The following is a 22,386-nucleotide window of genomic DNA, read 5'->3' on the forward strand; positions in this document are numbered from 1 at the left end:
TGGTTGGAGCCCTGTTTGAAGAGGGAGGGATAACCTAGCTCTGAACCAAACTCAGCCTAAACTCAGCTGTAATCTTCCCTGATCCAATGTTGAAGACAGGAATGAAATCCAAGATGACAGGTTCTGTTACTAGAGTATTTGATGGGCCAAGCATATGAGAAAGGTCTCTGCAAAACTCCAAGCAGGAGTTCCTTAGAGTTGTTACCCACCTGCAGCAGCACAGGCATAGTGGAAGTGCTATGGGAGAAGGATATTTGGGTCTAATGGGGAAGTACATGACAGCCTAGAGAGCTATTTCTTCTAGAGTTATGGGATAAGAATTATTTGCCTTTTTCAAAAAAAAGTGTTTGAATTCGGCTGTTGCTGTCACTGGGTTTCCAATCAGCATTTGTAATTAAAAGTTCTTGAATATTAATGGTGCTTTTTGTCCTTGCCAAAACTCAAGATTAGTGTAAGATGGTTCAACGTGATGAAACTTGTTTAGAAATCACATTCACTAAGTGAACATTGTTAAGTCGATAAGCTGAGTGAGAATGAAATTTAGTGTATTGTTACTCAGTAAAATATTTCATGTTTCTTAAAAGAGACTTTGCAAGTGTTCAATAAACAGTGAAAATTGGTATTATATAAAAATATCTTCTGATGAAAAAATTTAATAAATACCTGTAATGTTTATGAATGTTTAATAAGGCATTTTTTTTGTTAGTGGGCACAAATACATTTTGCTGTAAATGTCTGAAAATAAGACTTTTTTGCATATGATTCTGCTGAAAGCTTAGAACAAATTCATTTAAGTAATTGATGAGAAATGTTTCAGTAAGTATTGCTTTTATGTAAACTGAAAGTCCTTAAACTGGCATCTTTGTTCACCATGTTTCATGAAGGAAAAGACAAAATCTTGAAATAAGGCTTTTCTTTTAGTAGTTTCCATTAAGAGTGATTGAACCACTCCTATGTTCATCCTGGCATAACCCCCTTGATTTCGGTAGAAGTCCTGCCTGATTTGGATTCTTTCATTTGGTCAGTAGAGGTCACTGTTATAGATAATTTATTTAAGCTTAGGAAAAGGTGTACAGGCTTAAAAACCTTTAAAGAAACATCAAGAGTAAAAGCAGTGCAGTACTTTGAGAGAGTAATTGCTTGATTGTGAAGCAGGGGCAAAGGTAACGGAAGGTTAAATGACAGCATCGTAGTTTATATTTTCTGTTAAGTAGAAGGTAACGCCATTTGCCTCATTTCAGTGATGTTGATTGGTTGTTTCTATCTGCACAGTAAGAAAGAGGAAGGGACTTGCTTGCTCCAGCTAAGGGTGAAGGCTTACTAGCAGTGACCCAAAGTATATATCACATGGAGGTTGATGTGTAAATGACTCCAAGCAGATTTGATAGTGCCTTTCAGTCATGATTCCTTGCACTGTTTACGTTCCTGTTCCACCTATCTCACACAGAGGCAGACAATTTATGTGGAATGAATAGTAGTTTTTTTGTGGTAGCAGCATGTGTAGCTGCATCTGGAGTTCCCATTGCTAACCAGCACAAGGAATGGACTTTCTAGAGTGTGTGAAGTAATGTCTGTAGGAGGTCTGGATTATGACTTCGGAAAGAAGGAAAGAAATAGCTACCCATTTCACTCACAGAGATCCACATTTGGATTTGCTTCTCTTTTCATTGGCATATATCTCTCAGATTCATGTAGCTAGGGATACGATTCCAGTCCGATTTAAACCGACATTTTACAATCGCAAATCAGTGATTTCATTTACATTTCTTAATTTTCTTTCTCAGCATTTTGTCCTGCTGAAGTATTTCAGTGGTAGAAAAGGCTTTTATAGTTTTCTTATGAAGTTTAATGTAGTCCCAAGTTGTTTAATATTTGCTTCAGAAATACGTTATTTTTCCCCACTTTCTGTTTCTTAAATGCTTGAAATATGCAAACAGTTTTGTTTTTATTTAATTTCATTTTACTTTTTAAGTATTTGGTATATAACAGGCATGATCATATCAGATTGCATTATGTTTTCATGTAGTACTTACTTGACTTATTATTACACCAGAATCAAGCAAGAGAAGGTCTTATCAGATATTGCCATTCCATTTATTGGCTAATATATTTCCCAGGTGTACGATTATTTTCACATAATGGTTAAATTATGACAATTCATCTGATTTATGAGAGCTGTTTAAGCAATCTGAAAGTCATCTCCTGTGTTGGTGCTGTCTGAATATATGAGGGTGAATCCATCAACCCAAGTTGGACAGTTTTGTCCATCTGTCTCTAAGAAAGCTGATAGATAACACTACTTGGGTTTTAAGCAATAAGAAGATGAAGTGAACCATTCATTTAAGTCATATCAAGTTTAGTCAATGAATAAAGCCATTTTTCCCTTCCTTGAAAAGAAGAAAGGCCATTTTTGCCATGAATGGCCAGGAATACCTGCTTATAAATGGGAACTCACAGTGTGGAGTGGCCTTTGTGTTTCAAAATGCTATTCACATTTGTCGAAGGAACAATGTAAATGAGGTATATACAGATGTGTCTTAGCTTGTGTGCTCAACACTAGAGCACATTGTTTTAATATCCGTTGCTTAATACAATCTTTGTTCTCATTTTAAGATGCAAATTTGGTTTTTGGTCATTGTTAGACATAGCTCAGGGCCTCAGTATAGATATTTCTGCCACCTCATCTGCAAGAGTTCTTGGCACTCCATCAGTTTAAGGTGCTTTTCTCCTCCAAATCAGTCACATTTTAATCAGATCACAACTGACTGAAAACCCTAAAACCAGATTTAAAGCATAAATACCAGAATAGTAATCTTCTTTGCTGATAATCCATTACATAAATCATAATACAATATTTGCATGTTATAGTTGGCTTCGTTTATTTTGACTTGTATGTGAATTTGAAGCTTTTGTTAAATATATGATTGGGATTTTTTCCTTTGATACAATTGTATTTTCCTGGAGAAACTAGCTGAGAAAGCAGCAGCCCAAGGCATATACAATACAGAGCAGGTAATTTCACCTCTGGATAAAAACAACCAAACACTCTATACCCATGTAAAACATTAGCAGCTGAGGGGGTACCAAAGTAATTTTCAAACTGATATATTTTCGTTTTGCATACTGTACAGCCCATTACTACCTTTCCTAAAGCCTCAGTGTATTCTGCCAGAGTCTGTGCTTTGTGAAATTAAAAATTGCTTTTCCTTTATATGAACCAGTATAACAACAGATATAAAAAGTTCATCTATCTTTAGTCATGGAAGTTCTCTATTACACCTGGTTCCCCATCACAGTCTTCTGTGAATATTTCCTAAAGTAATATAAATAATAAAAAATCTCTTTATTTTTTTCAGATGAGGGAGGTAAATTGGAGTTTAAGATTTGAAGGCAACAAAACTTCAGTATTAAGGGAAGAAATGTGAAAAAGTAGACCCAAGGGTTCAGCAAGTGGCAATACACTTTAAGTCTTTTTTCTTGCATGTATGTTTTGTCCTGTAGTCTGCAGGACTGCCATCTCTTCTTCATGCTCGAAAGTTTCTTTGACATTTTGATAATGTAGGAATATATAGACAGAGAGGCAATGACACAGTATGAAAGGCTTTTAATATCATGACAAGTCCTGATCTGAACTCAATAATCAATGGCAGTCAAGCCAGAGCTGTGATTATTGATGTGTTTTTCACACAGTTGTCATTGCATTAGCTGCATGTTGTTGCAGAGTCATTATGGTTGCATTTCTAGATGTCAAATGTGGTAAATAAACCTGTGGACAGGCTCTTGACTTCTTGCACAGGGGTTAAGGCTTAGGTAACATATTTGGGATGGAAATGTTGGTGTAGCAGAAGATGACAAAGATTTTAGCCAGCTGAAGGCTGTTGCCCTCACATCACAGCTGGTAGACTAGCACGGATAAGCACCACAGCTTTGGATGTTTCAGTCCAAAACCAGGTGGCTGAGCTTAAAGTGCTGACATAAAACCTTTCAGATGTATTTGGATAAGCAGATTTGGGAGCAACTGCATAATTAGGGTAATGGCTGAGATAGTACTTGCAGCCTGCTGTGATGTGCAGCTGGGTGATATGCTCCCACTGGTTTGGAAGAGGATATCTGCCTTTCCCTCATGCTCCCAGCCATCCAGCTGCTTAAGACACCTATTAGTGCTAAAAAGTCCGGAGAACCTCAAGAGTTTTGACCCGTGTAACTTTCTGTGAGTGGATGCTCTTCAGATGGGAAGGTTTTAAAAGGGAAGAAAAGTTTTTCTGCCATGGCTGTTGCACTACCAGTGCAGTTGTTTCCCACCCAGCCCAGTGGGCTCCTATAAACACTGTACCATGTCATTAAGGTATTACAGAACTGAATAAGCTGTGAAAAATTTCTCTAAATGGAAGAATATCAGTCTTGTGAAAGAAACCATCTTTTCTTCTTTCAGAAGAAAACATACATAGATATATATATATATGTACATATATATATATCTGTGTGTGTATATATATATCTATCTATATCTATATATGCTCTTTCACTCTATTTGAAAAAGTACCAAATTTTACAGGAAAGAAATACTGAAGCCTGGCAGTCATACCAGTAATAATCTGGGATACTAAGAACAGATGGGTGCTATTAAAGACTGTATATAAACTATACGTGTGTGTGTGTATATATATATATATGCTATGTATAAAGTTTAATCTATGCATGTTTGGAAAAATTAAGACCTATGTCCAAAGGAAGAATTAACCACTTGTTTTCTTGGAGGGTTTCTGTTTGTTTTCTCACCTTTCATCATTTGGAATGGCAAAGAACAACTGATGGCTGCTACCAAAGGCTAGATTTGGTACTATAGAAGCTTTAATTTGTATGGGTTTGTTTTTTTGTAAAGAATAAAGGACAGACTATTTCTGTTCTTCATTGTCTCTGTCTTTTGATTCCATCTACAATGTTATTAGCACTGCATTTGATATAGGAAAATTTTTCATCTCATTTTCTGTATTTTGAGCTATCATTTGGGGTGAGAGTTTGCACATTTCTGGTGGAAAAGAGTTAAGCTGTCCTTACTTCCTTCAGTGTAATTACACAGCTCTGCATTAGCTCTGCAACTCCTACACTACCAGTAAATTCTCACTTGCAATTTTATAGTTGCTTAAATTAGCAGAAGTTATTCATAGAATGTTTTTTCCAATAAATATAGCAAAATGTAACTTCAGGCATTTGAAAGTAATATTTTTCCACATAAACCATGTCATCTAAGTAATAATGATCATGATATTGTATTTTCTCTGCTAAACTTCTTAAATGCTATCTGGTGGAATGATAAGGCGTTTTGTATATCTGTTACCAAATGTTGCTTTTTAAACGTTGCTCTTTTAAGAATTAATTCTGAGCTAACAAGCCATATAGGACTCATTGTCAACACCAGGTAACTTTTCAGCGCAGTGTCTTGCACAGTTGAAATTTTATAACATCAAGAGAGATTTTATCTTTAAAAACACATGTTTTTGAAGGCAGTTTGTTTAGAGTAAAGCTTGAAAGTTGATTGATTTGTAATGTAGCCAAACACTAACATGGCAAATGATCTCATTAGCAAGGGGCTGACTGCTTTTATATGTTCCCAGGAAAAAATACTGCAACAGGTCCAACAACAGGTCCAATGTTCTTATAAGGGAAATAATCACCGTGACCTTAAGAAATGGTAGCAGTCCATCTAACAAGGAGATTTTAAATGGCTTGTTGATGAGGTAGATCAGGGGATCATTCTTAGCCAATACCCCTTTCCAAAAAAATCAGAGAGCAATAATGATTTATATTCCATTGTTTCCATCCAATACTTTACATTATTATATGTGTAATGTATTTCTATATCCTTTTTTTTTACATACCCTTTTCAAGGTCTGTTAGTACATATGCCATGAAAAAATTTTGTTTGAATTTTTAGATCTCTACTTCCATATTGGCTACTTAAAGAAACACATCAAGCTGCTCAAGAAAGCCTTATTTTGAAATTTTTTTGGCAAGACACAGACAATTAACCAATTTAAAAAAAAATACCATTAGGAATTTCTTAGAATTTTTTCAATATTTCAAACATGCAGCTGTTACACTATGAAATCTGATGCTTTATAATAAGCATTTCATATGTCCAATAGTTTATATTTTAGAAGATCTATAGGATTCTAAAACCTTATTAGGGTTCACATACAGATTAGGATTTTTTCAGGTAAATCTCCAGCCTCTGCACTGTTGTTCACAATTTTGAAACAATGACCTGAAAGAGGACTTCAAAGATTGAAAAAACACAGTACCAAACCCCTGAAATATGGTATCCTGATTCCTTTCAAATATTTGTTATTTGTTTTGAAGTTAAGGCAGTCCAGAATGGGAGGGGAGAAAATAGTCATGTCATGGATTTTCTGGTGTCAAGTAGACTAATGAATAGACTCAAATTTATCCACAGGTAAAACTCAACAACATAAGTTGTTTTGAATGTTTTAGAGTTGAAAGTTCCAAAAGCAACTCAGTCACCTGCACTTCTTCATGGGCTGTGACCAGGTGGAGTCTCCACTCTCTTGGGCAATGATGTTGTGAGATGGGGGCAGGCCATGTTCCTCTGACCATGTTTGCTCTTTGCTGAGAGAGGTGCCATTTCAGAAGTCTTAGCCTACATGTTTATCTTGTGTCCTGTCCCAGCTGAACTAGAAGCTGACAGTGTAACTTCAATTTACACCTTCATGTAAAATGCCTTGTCAGTGTTGCCATCTGTATTGGCCCAGAGCTTTTTATGTCCCGAGGGCAGAGTTGCATCACTGAGCCAGCTCCCTTAGAGCTAACTTGGTTTATCTCTGCACAAACAGCTGTTTTCTGGCAGAGGATGGCAGCCTGCAATTCAAAAGCTGTAAAACCTGTGGATTATGACATTCACTGAACATCATAATTCCCCATAACCAAATCCTATCCTTGCCACAGTTTTAAAGATAGTAAGTGCCTGCGAAGTACATGGCTCCAGAAGTATGTCTTAGTGGCAAATGTAATAGAAACACATTGATGGCACTAATTTTCTTTTTCAATGTGACCCATGGACAGCAGGGCAGAGTGTTGCAGAAACATTGTCTCCTCAGCATTGTTCCTGCTCTGGCTCTCCTCATTTGTTCATGTCCAAGGTTTCTCAGCTACTGAGGCAAAGAGATTCAGCACTTTTTTCACTTGATGCTTCTGCATCTATTAAGGTAAACTCTTTGCTAATTGGTCATAAATTCATGGACATTACTGATTTCAGAGCCCTCATTAATTTTCATTTCAGACCATTATACAGCAGAGGCTTGGCTCACATGATTCTGTTTTCCTTACAGTTTCCTACCAAAGTAGTATCATCAATTAAGTGATCTGAAAGTCCTGGAGAGTTGTGGAGATGTGTTTGGGGTTTTTTTAAATTGTATATGACTTATCAAAGCAACATTTATCAACTTTTGAGAGAGCTTATCAACAACAGTCAGGAACTGGTCTTTTATACATAAATGTACATATTATACTGGAATTTCAGGTAGCATTATCATTATTGTAGGACAAGATATGCTGTGCTAGACTGTTTAATTAATTAAAATGTATATAAATATTTATAAGCTACGTGTTCATAATTTTAAAAGTATCCACTAGCATAAGCTCAGGCTATTTTTCTGAATTATCTGAATGCAGGATGTGTAACCTGTTTACTTAATACCATATTTGTATGCATAGCCAACTGTGAGTCTCTCCGTGCCCAGCTTCTACAGTTCCTTACACCATCCCAAATCTGACTAAAGAGAGATTAGCCTGAAGCTGGTGTTTTGGTTTTTTGGGGTTTTTTTTCACTTTAACTATCAGAAGGGGCCCATAAACAGTGTCTATCAATTTCTGCTTAATGAACTTTTATGTGGAGAACATAGTCATATATAATTTTGTCCATTTGAAGGCTCAACTCATAGTACCACAAAGTTTCAGGGCCTTGAAGGCTCCTTCTGTTAGGCTCAGCTGGCAGCATCTGGAGGTGGTGACACCTCTCCCTTTTCCCCAGCAAGGGACACTCATGAGGATAAATTTGGCACAGTGTGTTGCAACACAAATGTAAGACAGCAGATTTTATCTAAGCATCACCTCACTGCTGTCTCCTTTCAGGACAAGTTCAGAAAAGAGGCTGGTTGTGCCTGGGATCCCCCTTTTCACTGGAAGAGCCTGTTAAAACTCTCTTCCTTGGGACAGTCATGAACCTGGTTACTATGGTGACAGGGATGAATCTGACACTTCAGAGCACAGCTCAGGGAATCTCAAATTCTGTTCACAGTCATGTACAATTTTTCTTTCTAATAATGCCACCCTAAAAAATCTGTAATTTAGAATCCTGGAAGCAACAGCTTAGGTGGATCCAAACCCCAGTAGATTTCTGGCATGCCTTTACCTCTCTGAAGCTGTAGTCCAAGAAAGAAATTCTTTAGGAGCTTTAGGGAAGGGAGAATTGTGGAGATTCCTTTCCCACTAAATGTATCTTCAGCTTTCAGCTTGAGAAAGAAACATCAGTAGTGCTGTACCAAAGTGACCCATGTGAGGATATCTGTAAGACCTCATGAACCATGTACATACTCTGCTTGAACAAGTTGCACATCCTGTCCCCAGATCCCTGCAAATATACATTAAAATGTTTTCAGCAAATGGAATCAGCTCAGGCTTTTTTTAAAACTTAATACAGCTAAAAGTGGTTATGGATCTTCTCTCACTGAACTTGAATTTATTAATTAAATTTCAGACTTATAAAAATTTCTTTAATTGCATGATGATTATCACTGTAGCAAAGCAGTAAAAAAACAAGACTGATGCAGGCAGAACAGTCTTTCTGGGCAGATGATTAAAACACAGGGCAGACCAATCTAAAAAAAAATGTCAGAAAATCTCACCTGGTTTTCAACAAGCCCTTTTCTCAGGTGGTAGACTGACATCTCCAGAGATACCTTCAGTTTCATTTGATGTTATCATGATGTTACCTTGTTGAACTCATTCAGATGTCATTCCTGGATTTAATTAAAAGTTTTTGAATGTCACATAACGAAAGTGCAGAACAGATTATCTTGAGCACAGCTATTTTGAATATCAAGCTATGCAGCAATAACACCAGTTTGTGAGAATTCAAAGATCTGCCATAAACAGAAATTAACATTCAAAGAAAATGCAGTGTAATAAAATAGCAGCTTTAATCATGCATAAAATTGAGTTTCTTCCCTCACTCACACAAAAGAAACCCAGAATAAAATGCTGTGAATGTTAAGAGAGTCAAATTGTATGGTGAGAAGGTTAAGTATAAAAATGTTGTTCAAAAATTCTGATTTAAAAGCTGTCATTTGGAAGGCTGGCTGTTCTCTTTGTGGTACCATGCAAACAACCCTGCAAAATCCTACCAGAATTTTCTGCTTGAATAATTGTGTTTGGATGAGCAAGTAGAATATCATTATCTAGATTCCTACACCATCTTCTTGGGAAGGTATAGGCGAATAGATTTTGTGCTGTCATAAATTCCCTGACAATTTTGCAAGACTCTGTGTAAATTTTGAACCACAGAAGACAGGAAAAGACAGGAATAAAATACGTGCTGTGACTGGATTCCTTATGCCACAGTGTACTTCAAAAATTAAGTGTAAGTAATATGCATATGCTCAGTTTAAGGCATGGATATTGGATTTGCTTGTATGTTTGATTAAAAATGTGTTTAAAAAATTTGGAGTAATTAAGTACATCAGGAGATTGTGAGAAAATGGACTCTACCTCACCTGTTTAGAATTTTACTGTCCCTGACAGAGTTAGCTATATTAGTCTGATTTAGTGCTGTTCACAGTTGAACTTTGTGCTATTAATCATGGAAGTTGACTGATTGAATACTCTCCTCTGATATCTATGAAAACAAGGAGAACAACTTCTTATATAGTGACTGTTACTGGCTACGTGCTGAGTCAGAATCACTGGATCGAGTTATTTTATGAACTTTGTGAGTGGGACTGTGGGATATGATTGTTGTTGCTGTTCATTAGTTCAGAAAAAAGGAAAGTAGATAAATTGCTAAAATCCAGTGTTCACCTCCCAATCTAGCTTATAAATCTTCAATGTAGACAGCTATTTTTGTACAGGCGGAAAATGTAGTTAGCGCTCTGTTTCAGGCCAGACACTTATTGAAAATTTTATGGAAGATGAGTTTGCGTGGATAGAAAACTGTTGGGTTATCTCTTCTCAGATTCACAGGATCAAAATGCAAAAATGCATATATTGATATGCAAGGCAAAGACACAATAAAAATTAACACTTAATTCATGATCTATTAAAGTAAGGCTGGCCAAAGGAATTAGTAGTCAATAGAGAGTCCATTTTTGTATGATCATGATTCTGTTACCTTGTAAGATTCTTTCTCAGATCAATAAATTGCCTTTTTATAGAGTCTGATGTTCAAGATATAAGAGAGCATTGCAGGACTACATTACTAAAAATGAGCATTAAAATTAGCAAAGCAAGTGGTAAATGAAATAATTTTAGATGATTTTTGCCCTTTTTAGAAATATACAGTAGTTAATTTCAGTTATCAATTTAGAGATCTCCAATCTCTCTCTCCTTCATTTATCTCCAATTTAGAGATTTTGTGTTAGGATGTTGTCATGGACTATGTCAAAGGCTTACAAAAGTCCTGATAGATGACATCTGTAACTCTTCCCTTGCCTGTTTATGTAGTCACTCTTATTATAGAAGTAGTCACTCAGTTGGTTAGGCGAGATTTGTTCCTTGTGAGTCCTTGGTTATTTGAGTTGTTTTGTTTGGCAAAATCAGCAGCTCAGCCTGCAGAAGAGCCATTTCAGAGAGCTAAATCCTGGTTGTCTTGTAGAGGGTACAGAAAGCGAGATCTCAGAGTAAGCAGAAGTTTATTTGCTGCTATAGTCCTTGTGCAATCAGCAGCCAGGAGATATTCACTTACATGTGTAAGTTTAACATGCAGACACAAGATTTCTCTATTTTTCTCTCTGGTTTAATATGGGTAAGATCACACATGGTTATTAAAACACACTTTGGGCTATCAAAGTTAAAACACAAGTAATAGGAAATGCTTTCAAAATCATAAGTTTCATTAAATTATTCTACGCTACATTCAATGGTTTCCTCAAAATAATGATTGCATTCAATACACATAGATTACAGTGTGATTTATATCTATGATTACTTTCATATAGTCCCCTAAAGAATGCGTATATTTTCTGTTGCTGGAAATATACATGTAATAGTCCTGGCTTCATTTGTTTCAAGCAATTTTTCTGTTGATATTGGCAAGACAAGTATCGTTTTAGTAGATTTTAGCATTTTGGGTACAGCAGGCACATCCATAGATTATACTCTTGGTTAGTGTGTGACTATTCAATGACATTTTCCTCAACTAATTTAGGACTCTTTGGTGCATTTCTAGTGGGCACCAGCTTTATCTCATAAGTAGCCTTAAAGTTCATGGAATGAGTTACTGTCCCATGCTTCAAAATGCTTAATGTAAGGAAACAAGAACAAATGGTCAAGCAGTAGGTATCCTCCTGGCTTGCCACTGTTGCTCAAAAAACTTAACAGAGAGCTTTATTTTGAAGTTACTGATGACCCAAACTAACTATTTCCTAGAGTGTATATAATAAAATACCTGTTCCTAAGTTAGCCAAATATGTAAACATCCTCGGCAACTTTCCCTTCAGATTTTCTGACACTTGGATAGTTGTTTTCCTAAAGTAACTTTTCTGAATGAAACAGCTGTGTGTATGGCCATGCAATAGTTTTAAACAAGACTCTGAGAAGCACATACATTGCAGCTTGCTCTATCAAGTTGTAAGGGTCCTGTCTTTCTCCAGGGAAGTGTGAAACAGGTCTGTCATTCTTTCCCCTTCAATCTCTCATCACTAATACTCCTTTGAAAATACCACTATCCTGATCTAGGCTCAAAGCCTGTACTGTTGGATGTATTTTTGAGCCTTCAAGTTTTGAAGTGCATCTTCAGGTCAGTCTCTATCACTCATATTTTTGAATCTCTCAGAGACTTGACCTTAAATCTCCATCCACACAACTAAATCTCTCGCTTCAGCCTTAGTTATTTTGCAGATTGAGTAGTTCTTGCCTTTGCTAGGTCAGAGCTGGCCAGCTGCACTCACATTGTATAATTCCAGACACAGCAAGTGTCCCATTCCTGCACACTCCCTCTTTACCCTTCCCACGTCCTTGCTGTTTCTCAGTACTCCATACAACAAACATGACTTTTTTTTCCCATTGGCATATAAAGCCATTTATATTTATCTTAGATTTTGTCCTTTGACTCTACTGATTAGCTTTTTTTCTCTACTGCTTATCAAATGTTCATTCACATTTGTCACATCCAGCCCAGCTAATACTGGACTGGGAGTTGATTCATTTTAAGCATTGAGAATGTTGAATACCTTTATCTTCCAGTTCTGCCTCAAAAGTCATGCCCCTCATTTCCTCTGTTAGACAACATCATGTGTGCATCCAACTTTAATTCTAGCTAAGGTGTGTTGTACATGCACACATCTCCTGTCTGATCCCTACTTTTATCCCTTTACACCTCAACAACACATATAATACAAAGAAAATATATAGTATTCATTCCTCACAGGTTATGTATGCAAGTGTGCATGCAGGCATGTATTTACATAGAGAAGGAAACATTTAGTATTTCTCAGCAGATAGAGTTCAAGCTGTAGGTGAAAGAGATGATTATAATGATGAATTCTTATGATGATCATTAAGTTTTACGATTAAAGCACTGCCAGACCTCTCACTGTCTGTCTAGCTCTCGTGTGGGTGTCTGGAAGAGAGCACGTTCCTAACTCAGAAGGTTTTTCTGAGGGTAAGTTGTTAGTATATGGTTCAGATACTGCAGGGATGAAGGTTACAAAAATAACTAAGAGTAATTTTAAACAACAGCATTATCTTCCACTCAAAAGGTACTGTGGGTTCCTGCACATGAAATACAAATAGAAATGATCTGTGTAACATGGTTAAACCCAGAAAGCATTAGATACCAATTCTCCCTGATAATGGCTACACTGGCTTTCCGAATGGAGTAGATTTTCAGGAGAGCAGTAATCTTTCTCTCATATGACTTCACCTTGGTTTTTGTTCTGCTGCTTTTTGTGATCTGTTGAGAGGCGTCCTAGTTTCAGACTAAGGGACATTTTCTGTGTAATGACATAAGTATGATAATACCAACAACTTGTAACTTGTTCCACATGTAGATGCTGTGAGGGGAGAGGTTAAGTGGCATCTGCTGCATGCTGGGTGGAGTGTGAGAGAAGAAGGGCCAGAGGGAGAGCAAGCACACGTACCCATTCACATCAGTGAGCAGAGGAAAGGCCACAGCCTTAGAAAGCAGGAACTAGAGAACTGGAAAGCCATTTTCTATTCTAGAAGTAACATCTCCGGCGATTTTACCCCTTGCTGAAATGTATTTATATTTTTTATATTTTTACCAGGCTGGAAAAGCTCCTGTTCCTCATCCTTTTTACACCAGGCTGTTATGCAAAGAGGTGCAGACTGTGCACTCTCATGTATATTCTATTTTTCTCTCTACTGTAGCCTCAGCCCACTCAGCTGTGTTACAAACTGGCTTCATCTCTCTGTAGAACAGTGGTTTGTGGGGTCTGTAAACAGAAATAAAACTACTGCTGACTTCAGGCTTGCCTTTGTAGATGACCTTATTTAGAGAATCAAAATTCCCAGTAGAATGCAGATCTCAGACCAGATGCTGTAAGGTGAATTCATGTACAAAGGGGGACTGGAACTGCGTGGAGGACAGAAGTACTGCAGTTTAGGGTTCACATGGGGGCTTGGAAAAAAGTGTTTTACTATTTGTGCGTAATTTTTTTATTACTATTCTGTGTTAAATATTCCATATTTAATATCTGAAAAAAATAACATTAAATTAAATAATGGTGATAAGTTGATAGATTGTCTCTGCTTTGTCTTCTGCTTTTTAATACAGTAACTTATTTGGAAATCCAGGTACATAAACACTTCTGCCTGTGCGGAGGTGTGTACACATATATATATATACACATATACACACATATTTTTTATTCAGCTGTATACATACACATAAACTTGCTGTTGCAAGGAGGGCAACAAAGATGGTGATGGCCTTGAGGGGAAGCTGTATGAGGAGCAGCTGAGGTCACTTGCTCTGTTCAGCCTGGGGAAGAGGAGGCTGAGGGGAGACCTCATTACAGTTACAACTTCCTTGTGAGGGGAAGCAGAGGGGCAGGCACCAATCTCTTCTGTCTCGTGTGCAGTGACAGGATCTGAGAGAATGGCCTGAAGCTGTGTCAGGGGAGGTTTAGGTTGGGTATTAGTAAGAGGTTCTTCTCCCAGAGCATGGCTGGGCCCTGGAATGGGCTCCCCAGAGAAGAGGTCACAGCATCAAGCCTGCCAGAGCTCGAGTGTTAGTACAAAAGCCTCAGGCACATGCTGTGGCTTTTGGGAATGGTTCTGTGCAGGGCAAAGAGTTGGACTCTGATCCTTGTGGGTCCCTTCTGACTATGCTCATTCTGTTGTTCTGTTAAATTTATAGTGTGTCTACATACGTATGTGTACGTGTTTAAACACATGATGCCTGTATCTATATTTTGACTACTTTATTAAGACACACACATATTTGAAAATTATCACCAAAAATTATTTCCTTGTCTCTAGTGCTTACACCTTTAAATAATGTCTTTTTTGGATTAATTTAGCAGCAGCAACAGAAGAACCTGAGGTGATTCCGGATCCTGCTAAACAAACAGATCGAGTGGTGAAAATAGCAGGAATAAGTGCTGGAATTCTGGTATTCATCCTACTTCTCCTTGTTGTCATATTGATCGTGAAAAAAAGGTAAGAAAATTATGTGTGCTGATTAATCTTTTTTATTCCCCTCCCTATCAAACAATTTAAAGATGATGTTTCTTACAGGTCTTTAGGAAAAAAAAAGTTTTGGGACTGGTAGGTCCTTTTGGTCAATTTTTGGATTAGTTCCTTGTGTTTTCTTTTGGTTTTGCTGTGATTCTTAGGATGTCTTTAAAGATACAATTTCTTTATACTTAAGATTCTGATAATTATACATTTTCTCATATTTATTTCTAAGGATTTTAAGTTGGAGATGGAAGAATGTACAGATTGTTATAGTGGGTGGAATTTAAATTCATGGTGCCTTTTTATTTTTTAAAGCAAAGAAAAAATAATAACTTATTGCACTTTTCATGTTTTAACCACTTAATGAATATTATTTTCTTTATGTGGCTCTAATGAGTTATTTGTATTTGTATGTTACCCAACTTGCAAAATAATGTAATTTTATACCTCCATTTATGCTCTTGTAAACCTGGAGTTTTTTTCTTAAAAGTCATAGTGCATCATTGTAAAATTATCTAGTGAGTCCTTAGTGCATGAAATTGTTTAAAAGTGTATTAATTTGAGTGAATTTAAATTTTTTTCAGTGCTTTCTTAGACAGTAAGCAATATCGCCATCTTCTGGCATTGTTCAATGCTATCCCTGCATCCCAATGCTCCTACCTGTAGCAACTTGTGCTGCCCTGTTGCTTGGTCAGTGTTTCAAAGCCTAGCCTTCCCAATAGTTGCAACTCTTTTAACCTGGCATAGAAGTCCATAGTATGTCCCTATAATTCCATAGTTATAGTATAGAAACTAATTCAGTGCACCCCCTCCCTTGTGGTTCCCCTTCACGTGGCACAAGCTGATTTCTCTTGGATAGAACGAACCCTTTGCCTTCCCATGGTGTGTGTGTTGGTTCTCTTGCCTTCTGCAGAAGTTATAATAAAAAGTATTTTTGAGATTGTTGCATATATTCCTCTGAAATGCAGCTTGCTATTATTTTTATTGATTAAGATAATTCTATATGTTATCATTGCTGGTTTGCATTAGATTTTTTTAATTTATTGCCTTTTCACAATTACCCCTGGAGATATATAACTTGGAGAAGGAACGTCTGCATTAGAAACATTAGGTATGCTTATAGTGTTCTGTGTTAGTTAGCTACATATGTGATTTTTCCCAAAAGTGCTTTTACTTTTCTCTGTTGTTTACCTCTGTGGCTGAGAATTTACACATATGCAAAAGGTCCAACTCATCATGTACAAAAAAGACATACAGTCAGCCAGTTTTCTTTACTGACACGACTTTTGAAAAACAAAAGTGAAGTTGTTTTTCAGCTTTTAGGAGGAAATCTCTATATTGTAGCTTCGTAGCATGGTACGTGCTGGGAAGTATCACCTTAGTGTGTGTTACAGTGGTTCCCTTATGTTTAATAGAAAATTCTTTGTGCGTGCACGTGTGTTTGTGTGTGAGAGAGAGACTGTCTAACACTACAGAGTGTCAGTCACTTCCAGATGTGATTGACTAGTTTTGCAAATGACGAACAAACAAACAAATCCATGTGTACGTTTTTCCTATAGTTTTTGCCTCTTTCATTCTTAGTCCTTTTAGGCTCAAATTTTTGCTATTGAATTTTTTGACCAAAGTGAGTTAATTATATCTGTGAAGTGATATTTTTAAATTTCCCTTTTTCCCCCTTTCCCTCCTCAGAACCTATGAAGGCAGTATCCTTTTAGAAATTATCATCATTCTATAGCACATAATATTTCTAAACTCCTGTAGTATTTTGTATTCTAAATAAGTGAGAAATTAACCTGCTTAATGAATCTTTAATGTTTGGCAATTTTCCATGACGATAGTTTAATTGGTTGTCTATTGCATATGTTGTAGGTGTGCCATTCTTCTCCCCTCCTGCCTCTAGTGAAAATGGGCACTTTTTTTATACCAGCTTTAGTCAAGGTCTCTTACAAAAAACATAGAAAAACTGTGTTCCTGAGTTAAATCAGTCCATCTAGTGAATGAGGGCAATTCATATAATGAAGGCAGAAACAGCTGTAGAAACTCTGACACATTCACACATACAAAAACACACTTCACTTAGTTGTGGCGAGACTGAAAACCAATCCGTCTGAATCATCCTCTGTAGTGTACCTATTTAGTGATCCATTATGTAGTATCCCTTTTGGTACCCGAATTGACCACAGCTTATTAGATGGAAAAGTCAATAAAACAATGGTTTCTGCATTTTTATTGGTTTATTAAGTCGTATGCACAGCCACCAGTATCTCAAATCACTGATTAAACGCAGCATTACATTTTATTGAAAAATGGAGTACTAAGCAGTTTTGTTTATGAGCTTGAGATGTTTTAGGCTTTGCCTGATCATTTTGTACAAATTGGTTTGAAGTTTTCCTGAATGAAGCTCTTAACAGCTTTTAAAGACTTCTACTGGAGTAATCAAACCAGCTAAGAAAAGGGATACTGCATCTTTAACAAGCAATGCCATTTTTATTTTCGAAATCATTGTTGGACTATTTCCAAATGTCCTTCATTTCCTTCCATTTGTTTACCTTCCATGTTTTTAATGCTTAGCATGACTACATCAGCATTTCCAATTGTAAGATTTTCAAATAGAAAGCATATGTTTGCATTCAGGAAATGTGTGGTGGATATGCCAGTACACACATATCTGCTGGAAATGTGCAGCTCTCTTTAAAATGTGTGTACTCATATGGCTACACATAGTACTCATACAAACATATATGTATACAACTGTGTACTGATAAATATGTTAAAGTGAATGACAAGAATTTGTTTTCTGATTAATTGTATTTATTGATGGAATCTTATTTTTGTGACTGAAAAGTAAAAAGCATATCTGCTGCACAAGATTTGTACACAGCTGTTCATTTGTCATGACATCTAGGCGGTAATCATTATATTATGCTGAACTGCATGTTGAAATTACACAATCCATTTAATTTTCAAAATTTTTGGCAATAAATGAAATCGCAGCATGTAATTTCCTCAAGTGATCTTTCTAAAAAACAAATCATTTTTATACGCTAGGGTTTTTTTAATTTTGGTTTTGTTTTCTTTTGTTTTTAATTGCATGGCAACGTAAGGCTAATTTGTGCATGAGCAAGTTGAAATGCTAACCAAAGAAACATGAATTTTTTCAACTTTTTTTTTAAACACACATTTCTCTGCTTTATTGGATGTGACAGAGTCACGCTTTTCATTCACCATTGCTTCTCTTTTTCCACTGTCTGTGATTTGCTTGCCAGGAGGAGCTACTATTCTTACTCCTACTATCTGTAAGTAGAATACGGGTGACTTACTATTTTATGTGTTTTAAAGATGCAGTATCCCTTTTTAAAAAAGAAAGACAGTCTCTATAATTTTTCCAAAGTTTTATTGATAGTTACCTTTCCTTCTCAGGCTTGAAAAATTGCTTGTATCATTGTTCCTGTTATTCTTACTCTGTTGTTTCTTTTTTTAAAGGGATATTGTATTTCTAACTGTATATTGAGACTTTAGCTTTTCTGCTACAGTTTTTTCCATAACTATCATTTTAGTTTATTATGATCATAATTTAATTTGCATTATGATTCACAGCAACACATCACGCTAAGGAAAAAAAGACCTTTTCCCATTTCCTAGTTAGTGAACTGTGCCAGTAAATCACAAACTGTATGTTCTTAGAGTATCAATTCAGGAGTGATCTTGTGTACCATTTTCCTATGCAGATTGTAGACAGATGCCAAACTTTTGTAAATAGTTTATGGTCTGCCTCCTCTGAGTTTGAGGTGCTTTGCATACACATCTTAAAGTTGGATCTTATTTTATGGCATTGGTTTGTATAAAAGTTTTGCTTCATTGAAGCAAAACTGGCTCTTTTGATACTTGCTGACCAAATTAATTTTTGTGAGGGCTCTTGACAAGTTTGTCTGTGATTGGGCAAGCAGTTACACACATACTTCATTTTAAATAAATGCATAAAGTGCTTGACTTCAGAGGAGTTCTAAGGATGCACTCGAGTGCTTTGATGAACTGGTGGTGTCTGATAATGATGCTCTTCCACATTTTTAAGTAGAATTAGTTTACTTCTTTAAACAAACCTTAACATTAATTTTTTTTTTAAAAGGCTGGTTTAGCTATCTGCCATTTTCTGATTTGTTGTGACTAATTATAATTTCCTTGTTAAATAGCTGTTGCTTCTACTCAAGATAATTAACCACACAGTTTCACCCAATAATGGAGCACCTTTCCCCTCCAACCACTGTAACACCCACCTGAGCAGATTCATCCAACTGAATCCTTTAGCAGATAATGAGAATCATTTGCACTTTCTGTCAGCCTGAAGTTCTTTAACCTAATGATTCGCTTAACTATCACGAAGCATAGATTGTGTATGTGAGTGAGGGAAGGAAAAAAAAAGGAAAGGAAAGGAAAGGAAAAAGAAGTTGTCAAATCCCAAGGGAGCCTGGAGCTGTTGAACAATAAAGCTGTCCTCCCATTTCCCAGCAGCTTCGGGTTGCAGTGCTACAACACAATAGAACTTTTTAGGCATTGAAGCAGAGCATAAGAATTAGAAAGTAGCTACTGTAATAAGGTAATAATGTGAAAACCTTAATAGCTGTTGATTTATTTAGCATGGCTAGCAGGTTCTGTTACAAAGTGATGCTTCAAAGAAAAGCTTAATATCATCAAGAGATGAGATGTAATAGTCTTTTTGTTCCATTTCTGAGGTGACGTTAGAAAAAGGTGATCTTCAGTGTATAGAGACTGTTTGAAAGGCTTTCAAACTTAAAAAACTACTTTGAACTAGAAATGCTAGTTTTGTGAAGCCTTTGATAGTATTGGGTACCAGGTATAAAGCTCAAGCAGTTTCGCTCTTGGAAGTTCTTATGGTCTTCATTTGTTCAACCAGAGTATCATTTAAACTGGCTTCTCTTCAGTTGAAATGTGTGGAGTGAATGTATAAAATAAAGCATTTGTTGGGGACATCCAGCAGGTTTTTTTTTTTCAGGTAGCAACTGATACAGAACCCCATCAAACAATAGTTTGATTTAAAAAAGTGGGTTTAGAGACCACCTTTGGGATTTTGTGGTAAGAATGTTACTGAATAGTAGTTTTCCAACTATTCCATCTGTAGATGGAGCAAAAGAGGGGGGGATCTGACAAAATAAGGACATGAGTCTGATTGGTGGAAGACTCTACTATTCACAGGAGGGCTTTGTCCATCCATATTCTACACCATGGTACCTCATCATGAACCAAGACCGTTAACATAAGAAACAACCCTGTAACATTTTCTTAATTATGTGTGAAGTACTTCTTGCCCTGCAGAACAGTGTAGGTCCTTTCTGGTGAACATTCCCAGGATTCAACAAGTAAGTGGATGGATAATTTATACTAATATTCTTCACAGAATCCCAGAATAGTTTGTGTTGGAAGGAACCTTAAACATCATCTAGTTCCAAACCCCTGATGTGGGCAGGGACACCTTCCACCAGATCAGATTTCTCAGAGCCCCATCCCACCTGGCCTTGAACATGTCCAGAGAGGGGAGCTTCACAGTCTCTCTGGGCAACTGCTGTCAGTGTCTCACCACCTTGATATTAAAGAATTTCTTCCTAATGTTATAATATGTAATAAGTATCTAATATTATCCTTGTCTGATCTTCGAATGTGCATGGAATATTTAGAGTTGGCCATCGTTTTAGTAAAGAGAATGTAAGACAAACACTGTCTAAACAATTACTATAACATTTGATGGTATCCTATGCAGAAAAAGCTTATGAAGATGAGCTGTGTTTTAAACATACATTTTCAAGATTCAGTATATTCAGGGATGATTGTCTCTCCCATGTGGTGTCAGATTTATTCAACTAAGCAGGTTGGCTGTCTAATGTATTATAGTCATGGCTTCACCTGAAAACAGGGAGATTTCAGAACAGTTTGATGCATGTTACGGGTTTCTGCAGAACCAAGGCCCACCTCATGCTGCTCTGCATACTCCCTGCTACTTGAGATATATGCTTGAAGTTATAATTAAAATATATTATCTGCTTCCATCTGACTCCTAGAGACAGTGAAAATCACTTCCACTTCTTTCTCAAAAGGGAAGAATTGAGCAATATTTCGGAAGTGTGCACTTTAAGGGCACTGGCTGTTAATTCAAGGGGCTTAGTTGTACAGATTATGTTGATCTTCAACTGTGATGCAGAGTGTAAGACTGTTAATGTCAAATTGCGACGTTCCCAAACTGCATGAAAGGATAGAATGATAAGGGTGGTTTTGTTTTTCAAGTAACCAAAGTTAAGTACTAGGACCATAGTGTGGTAGCCTCTCATATCATGTATATTAAATGAGCAATACAACCTTTTACATAAAATGTAATATAAATATTTAATATAAATATGTATTGAATTATTATGCTTCTTTTGTTACTTCATAGGTTTTTTGACTTACAAAGTAATTTAGACGGTTACATGACTCCTTTTTCCCAACAACGCAAGCAAGGGGAATGAATTATCCATTTATAAAATCAAAATAGATATTTAAATGGAGATGGTTGATAAAACTGCATGCACAGATGCTTCTTATTTGTCATTTCAGTTAAAATGTAATTATATTCTCTAATTTGTGTATATTAGTATAATTACTCCACAGGAAAAAAAATGATTGCCAGAGTACAGAAGTAAGCACTTGCATCACAGCATTTGTGTGTGTACAGAAAACACAAGACCATGACTGTTTCATAGCAGGGTGCACAGTTTTATCACACACTGAAAAAATTGCACACAAGGAAATAAGTCAAACTTATCAGTCACTCAGGATTATAGAGAATGATTACAGTAGACACCAACATTCATCAAATATTAAGGTGGTTTACTTTTTTTTTTTTTGGCTGGGCAGCAAACTTGCAAAGAAGCGCAAGGATGCCATGGGAACCACCCGTCAGGAGATGACCCACATGGTGAATGCCATGGACAGGAGTTATGCCGACCAGAGCACTCTGCATGCAGAGGATCCCTTGTCAATCACATTTATGGACTCGCATAACTTCAGCCCCAGATGTAAGTAGACAGTGATGGATACTCCAGAGTGTAGGTAACTACAGAAATACAGAAAACAATTCTGCTTTTTAAGAAAAATTGTTTTATGCTCCAGGTTTTCCCAAAATGTTGGTGAATCAAAAGATTGAGTAGAAATGTTTATATGTTGTTCTTATTGGAATGTAGCAAATTATTTAATTAAATATTTGCATATGCTTTCACTATGCAAAAATATTTATTTTAGGGTAAGTATCATACTTCCAGAATACCTCAGTTAAAACTTGAAATTCAGTTTTCCCTCATGAGGCTATTTAATGCCAGCGTGTAAAATATTACTGCACAACACCATGTCTGTGATGAATAATAATATGAGGTCCAAATTAATTTCTATTTTTTTGGCAGTAAGGACATT

General features: G+C 36.5%; 1 protein-coding gene across 12 annotated transcripts in view; it reads left to right on the plus strand.

The window, feature by feature from the left end:
* PTPRK (protein tyrosine phosphatase receptor type K) overlaps window positions 1-22,386 on the plus strand; it is a 378,252-nt gene that overhangs the window by 327,343 nt on the left and 28,523 nt on the right. For 4 of the 12 annotated variants that reach the window (XM_039707321.1, XM_039707325.1, XM_039707323.1 and 1 more), the window contains exons 14-17: window positions 14,775-14,913; window positions 16,001-16,042; window positions 18,198-18,227; window positions 21,835-21,995. In XM_039707321.1, coding sequence (XP_039563255.1) covers window positions 14,775-14,913; window positions 16,001-16,042; window positions 18,198-18,227; window positions 21,835-21,995 — 372 coding nt within the window. The remainder of the gene's footprint in view (window positions 1-14,774; window positions 14,914-16,000; window positions 16,043-18,197; window positions 18,228-21,834; window positions 21,996-22,386) is intronic. The other 8 variants (XM_039707327.1, XM_039707328.1, XM_039707330.1 and 5 more) reach the window with 3 other exon arrangements.

The sequence above is a fragment of the Passer montanus genome, unplaced genomic scaffold (genome assembly GCF_014805655.1).
Source record: "Passer montanus isolate IOZ18808 unplaced genomic scaffold, ASM1480565v1 scaffold2, whole genome shotgun sequence".
Lineage (NCBI taxonomy): Eukaryota > Metazoa > Chordata > Aves > Passeriformes > Passeridae > Passer > Passer montanus.